General features: G+C 35.2%; 1 protein-coding gene across 1 annotated transcript in view; it reads right to left on the bottom strand.

The window, feature by feature from the left end:
• Nucleotides 1-680: 680 nt before the first annotated feature.
• Nucleotides 681-7,124, bottom strand: part of LOC115438028 (vertebrate ancient opsin-like) — a 160,327-nt gene continuing 153,883 nt past the window's right edge. The window contains exon 4 of the mRNA XM_030161471.1: nt 681-1,390. Within this exon, the coding sequence (XP_030017331.1) occupies nt 1,106-1,390 (285 nt within the window). The 3' untranslated portion in view covers nt 681-1,105. The remainder of the gene's footprint in view (nt 1,391-7,124) is intronic.

Here is a 7,124-nt window from a genome sequence, read left to right as displayed (position 1 = left end):
ATGGTGTTGATTTACAGATACATTCATTATTATTATTATAAATCACCCCTCTATCTTGTACTAAATTTAAAAATGATCGGGTTTCCTGGTGTGTCCACACATATCACGACATGTTTCTTCTTCTTCTTCGCTTGTTGTAACATACGTCACCATCCGTTTTTTTAATTCACCTGACTCTAGTTGTGAAAAAAAGTCTTTCCATTGCAGTTTTGCGTGATATACCATTTATGCTACGCCCGAAAAACCACCTCTTGCCAGCGCAAAAACTTTTAATAAAAAAATGAGACTTTTGGCGAAATTGTCGTTTTACCCTTAGGTAAATTTTTATGAGCAAGTTATATTTGCCCAATTTGAGGGTCAATGGAAAAGCGACTAGTGATGGAACCATAAAATGTCTCCTAAACATGCATTTTCCCCCATTTCTTAAAAAAAAAAAAAAAAAAAAAAAATCGGGAATGCTGCTGATCAGTCTAGCAATCCAACATGAACAATGAATTCCTATTAATTAACCACTCAACTGAAAACACAAGTAATCAGTTCTTGTCTGTTTTTTGTTTTGTTTTGTTTTTTTTTACATGTATTAATCCTGTACAGACTTCAGAATTCTGGGAGCACAGTATAATTTGATTTCCAACTTTGTAACCACAGTCAGCAACCAGTCAATAGAAAAATACTTATTATTCCTCTTCCTCTAATCTGACTTTTTATATGAGGTTTTATTAAAATGAAAACCATACCAAGCATTTGATACTGAACAAAACAATCCCCCTCAGATCTTTTCTTTTTATTACATCAACTGTCTAAAAAGTGCATTAAAAAAGGAAAAAAAAAAAGTAATAATAAAATAAAACAAATACAAGAACATCTCTCAAATGCATATTCTCAGTCAGTCGAACTTCTTTTTTCTGCAGAGGAACTCCGTACAGATTTCTGGACGCCCAAAGGCGATCTTTGATTTCCATTTGTAACTCGGACCAGCGTCGCTATGAGGCTAGGTAAAGCTGTCCACCTGGATTGGCACGCTGCTGGTGTCCAAGCCCACTACCTTTAATTTTGATGAGTTTCTGGCACAGGACTTGAAGACTTCCACGGTTAGAGCTGACCATCAGTCATCCAACTGGGCGACTAGCGATACAACCACAGGTTTGTTGAAGTCTGAGGAGGGAGCCTTAGTGACGTCAATGGTGGGTTCGAAGGAGGCCTCCAGTTGGGGCAATGTGGCAGCTGGTTGACCCAGGGAGGCAACCATATACAGGCAATCATTGGATCGGCGAGGGCCGGTGGGCGCTCCACCTCTCATGGCCTTGGTGGGAAGTTTGGAGGAGCTCTTTAAGCTGGAGCCTCGTCGAGGAGTCTCACAATGGAACAGCGCTTGGAAACATCTGTAAAACTGGGGCAAGCATGCAACACAAAGACATGAACAGGAAAAGTATGAAAGCAACTAATGATAAATTAGACACAGCCATTCATATCCTCCAGACACCCAACGCTTTCTATTTAGCAAACTAATCTGTGAAATTTCTATTATGCGCTTCATAAATTTCCTAGTGCAATTTTAGGTTTCAAAGGGGCCTTTTGTGAGGTTAATAAAAGCTGTTACCTTCTGAATACTTAACAATAACACTGTATTTTCGGGCTTAAAATTCATGTTGCCTCTAAAGCAAAAAGCAGTATAATGTATATTGATGGCAAAAAGAGGACAAAGAAAATGTCTTTTAAAGGCTCTAAATAATTCACATGGCACTAAAAACAGGAATTGAACAAAACACGGTCCGCTTGCATGTCTAGGCCACGTAATAGAACATTGTGGAAATAAACTCAGAAAAATACGATTTTGAAGATAAGAAGAAACATGAGGGAAAAGGAATGAAGTCCAGATCTTTTTGAGTTTTTTCACTCGGTGTTCAAATGCAGGTTTTTCGGTAAATGTCCACAACTGTTAGAGATTTCAGAGACCTTAAGGGACTTGATTTAAAGCATCTTATTTATGGTCTATTAAGAGTTTACTGGAAGTTGCCTCAGCTTGTTTTTTTTTTTTTTTTAATCTATTGAGTTATTTATTTAGTTATTTATTTATTCAATCTTTTTATTGGATTTTCATACACACATGACAATATCTACCATATACAATATTTCCATGTGTTGTAGTTAAAGGTAATAATATAGTTGTCTTTATACAATGTAACCTGAAAGCAGCAATTTCAATCTAACCCAAATGGCTTCTATGATAAACCATAATAAGCCATCATCCCTTCACACTCACCCTGGAAAAAAAGACAGAACAAAACACAAACACAGAAGGAAAAGAAACAGGAAAACAAAAACAAAAAAAACAAAAGAAAAAGACCACTGCTGGATTTGCAATAAAATAGATTAGATTAAAATCAGTAATCATTTTGAGTCATTTATTGTTGTATTGAAGTTTTACAGTTTGTATATGAGTTTTTTTCCTCCTCATTTAACCCTTTCATGCATAGTGTTCACTATTTTACAGCTATTCTACAGCTGTTCTCTTGTATATTTATGGGTTTTGTTGTTTTATTTGCACATCAGCCAACACAGTGAACACTTAAGGTGAGAACTTAAGGGGGTTGATTTAAAGCATCTTATTTATGGTCTATTAAGAGTTTGCTGGAAGTTGCTTCAACTTTTTTTTTTTCATCTTTTGAGTCATTATTAATTGTTATATTTAAGTTTGGCAATTTGTATATGCATTTTTTCCTCCCTATTTAGCCCTTTCATGCATAGTGGTCACTACAGTGGACAGCTATTCTACAGCTGTTGTCTTGTATATTTATGTGTGTTGTGGTTTTAGTTTCGTATCAGCCAACACAGTGGTCGCTTATGCACCATCTCATACACTGTAATTCAGACAATTACTGTAACTTTGCTGTTCTTGATAAGATATTTTTCTTTTTTTTTCACTCAGTCTTCAAATACAGGGTTTTTCTGTAAATGTCCACAACTTACAAGCTTGTTACACATTTCAGAGACCTTAAGAGGCTTGATTTAATCTATCTTATTTCTGGTCTATTAAGAGTTTTACTGGAGGTTGCCAGATGTTGTTTGGTGTTTTTATCTTTTCAGTCATTATTTATTGTTTTATTGAAGTTTTGCAATTTGTATATGAGTTTTTCCGCCCCCTTTAACCCTTTTATGCATAGTGTCCACTACAGTGGACAGCTGTTTTCTTGTATATTCATGGGCTTTGTGTTTTATTTGCATCTCAGCCAACACAGTGGACACTTATGCACCACCTCATACACTGCATTTCATATAATTACTGTAACTTTTGTAACTTTTTTTGTATATTATTTCCATGAAGTGTGTATAACTAGGGGTGTGTATTGGGCAAGAATCTGGCAATATGATTCAAATCACAATACGAGGACCACAATATGATATATCACGATATATCGTGATGCTGATAAAACGGCAATTTTTTTTTTGTTTTGTTTCTTCTTTTAAATGATTATTTCTTTGAAGAGTTGATTTACACCAGAAATATGCACAAATCCTAAACACATTTTCATTTGATCAGAACAGGATCTGATGCTATATCACAAAATGTACCTGTGTTAAAACTTAAATTCTGTTTTACAGACAGATCCTGTTCAAATGTTCATATCCTATTAGTTCATAACTGACATCAGACATTATTTTGTGCAATCCCAACAAAGAAACTAACATTATTTAATAAAAGAATGTTAAATAATAATAATAAAATATAAACAAAAAGAAAAACAAAAATGAACCTCCACAATATTTGCATTTGAATAAATACCTAAAAAATATCGATACAGTACTTTTGAATATCAATACAGTATTTTGAAATGAAACATTGGAATATATTGCTGAACCGATATTTTCTTGCACCCCTAGTAATAACTAGTATTATAGTATGTTCAAATGTGAGAAAACATCAGATTAGCTGCATTAAAAATGTAATTTCACAGTTTTCACACAGTATATCACTTTCTGTTATTGCGTTTTAAAGACATATTTGTTTGCTTCAAAAATTAAATACATGGTGTCCTGCTGAGTGGACATTTTTGTAACTCATTTTTGCAAAAATTTCAATCACATTGTTTTTTTTGGGCTTTTTTTTGTGATTTAGTGATTTATTCCAAAAATGCAATAAAATTTAACATTTATGTGAACAAGCAAAACATGCCTAATAATACAAATATCAACAATCATAACAATCTTAGACAGAAGAACAGCACAATAGTTTCATTTACATGCCCGAAAGAGGAATAAAAACACTCACTTCTCGTAATTCATGCATCAAAGGGTTAAAGAAAGTCTATTTATATTTTTATTTTTTTTTTAACCAAGAATTGCTGGAGAATGACATTCCGACAGTCACAATTCACTTTTACCTTGAAAGCCGTTCTGCAGACTAGAATTATCTGTAAGCGTTCTGTGCACCGTGCAACATTTACATCATTCAGTTACAGTACGATCAACAAACACAGAGAGAGATTTCAGGTTTGTAGCCATAAGTGTGCAACAGATGGCCAGGGTTTCTGACAGAAAAAGGCTGAGATTCCACAGAACTATTACAGGTCTGCTCCAGCATAAAATACCATATTCTAACAGGGCGTTGGAACACATCAAAATATTTTGTGAATAGAAAAGGACAGGCTGTCAGAAAGGTACAGAGGAAAGGCATTGAAATGTATACAGCATCTGTCAAGGTTCAATAAATACTGAATGGACCCCTCGATACATGTTTTTTTTTTTCTTCAGTGCAGGAAGCAGATCAGGAGGCCTAAGGATTATGAATTCATGCAGATCTTCCTGTTTTACACCGAGCCCTACACAACAGAGCCCCTGTGCTCCCAAACTCAAAGACCCAGTATCTAGTCTTGCTGATGGACAGATAGGAGGATTATGAATAATTGAGGACCCCAGCAGCAGGTTGAAAGCATAACAATGCATTCAGGGTATTTGGCTATACTTTAAATTCCAGGCATTTCCATCCATATCCATGCTCATGCAGGCAGTGACAACACAGACAGACACTAAAACCACAATTTAGGCTGTTTACAAATCCTCTTCCTAAGCTGTTTATGTGGATGCCGCCCTTGAGTAAACGTAGTATACTTAGTATACTTTCTCATTTTGATGTATACTTATAGTCTACTACATTTTCTCAGGAGAGGCAACAAACAGCATGATGACATTTATTTATGCCAACTCATTATGATGAAAATACAGAAGGCACACGCTGAATGCATTCAAATAATTAACAATATCTACACATAGAGGGGAAAAAAAACGTTAGATACAATACAATAAATGAGTCAAAAGACATGTAATGCATTGTGTTTATTGACATTTTGCAGTTACAATATGTATGTTCACTTATAAACCATAGTTACAGCTGATTCTGGCCCCAAGAGAGACCACAATTTACTTGTAACAATCAGTTTGTCTTTGTTAAGGTGGTTTCTGCAGTCGTCTTTATCTGCAGCCACAGGGATACAACACACATGCAGACAGACTGTACGATGACAAAACCGACTGAACCTCAGGGCACGTCATGAAGAAAGATCTCAGGACTGAGCACCGTCAGCACAAGTCACCTATCTGCCACCACAATACATGTAAATAATGAAGCTAAGATCATTTTTGCGATCATTTTAGACCGCATTAATGACCTTCTGTTTTTTTTTTTTGATAAGTTTTTTTATTTATTTTCATAGTGCATCTCCTATACATACTCATACAAGATTTTGTTACACACAAAGTATACCCCCACACACACACACACACACACACACACACACACACACAGAACCAATGGCGACCTCCATTCCAACCCAACCTGGATCTCAAAATAGGAAAACCACTAATAAAAACAAATACATGTATATAGATGAAAGAGAATATAATTTGCTGATATAAACAGATAGGTCATGAGCATAGTGAGACAATTATGTTGCACTCTTTCTTTAACCATAATGTATCTAGAAAATAACTGATTCATTGTTACCGTGATGAAGTATGAGGCAGCTGATTAATGACCTTCTCTGAACCCCTTAAACTGTGTCACATACGACTTGTTTTGTTTTGCCACAACCAAATATACCACTATATTTTCTCATCTTTTTGTCTGAGACACAACTCAAATGCATAGTGTATATAGGGTTAAAAAAATACAATCTGGCAGAGGTTTAACCCGATTTTGCTCATTTAGATTGAATAAAAGTCAGGCTATTCAAATAGTGGTAATTTGCAAAACCCACTTCAGCTGCAGTATTTCACTACCTTGGGTGAATTCAAATCTGTTCTGTCAAACTGTCTAACAGATTTATGGAACTGCTATCCTTAAACTGGTTTTCAGCTTTTTATGTTTTTAGCCATTTTTGTACTGTCTTAATTGTGTGTAAGTTTTATCCTCTGTTAGTTAATTTGTATAATACTAATGTGCCTCTTGGTCACGTTTCCCTCGAAAAAGAGATTTCATCTCAAGGGAATTCCTGGTTAAATAAAAGTTTTATATACAGCATGGGGAAGCAAAATTTACAATGAACATTTAGTTGTTTTTTCTGTGCAGGCACTGCGTCAATTGTTTTGAAACCAAACACATATTGATGTCATAATCATACCTAACACTATTATCCATACCTTTTCAGAAACTTTTGCCCATATGAGTAATCAGGAAAGCAAACGTCAAAGAGTGTGTGATTTGCTGAATGCACTCGTCACACCAAAGGAGATTTCAAAAATAGTTGGAGTGTCCATAAAGACTGTTTATAATGGAAAGAAGAGAATGACTATGAGCAAAACTATTACGAGAAAGTCTGGAAGATACAATTAAAGAAGAATGGGAGAAGTTGTCACCCGAATATTTGAGGAACACTTGCGCAAGTTTCAGGAAGTGTGTGAAGGCAGTTATTGAGAAAGAAGGAGGACACATAGAATAAAAACATTTCTATTATGTCAATTTTCTTGTGGCAAATAATTCTCATGACTTTCAATAAACTAACTGGTCAAACACTGTCTTTCAATCCCTGCCTCAAAATATTGTAAATTTGCTTCCCTACCCTGTACATATAAAATAATTGGGAATAAAAATGCAGAAACAAGTGGTGCCAGGCACAACAAACCCCGCC

This window comes from Sphaeramia orbicularis, chromosome 17 (genome assembly GCF_902148855.1).
Source record: "Sphaeramia orbicularis chromosome 17, fSphaOr1.1, whole genome shotgun sequence".
NCBI lineage: Eukaryota > Metazoa > Chordata > Actinopteri > Kurtiformes > Apogonidae > Sphaeramia > Sphaeramia orbicularis.
Note: the sequence above shows the minus strand (reverse complement) of the source record. Positions and strands in the feature narration are given on the sequence as shown.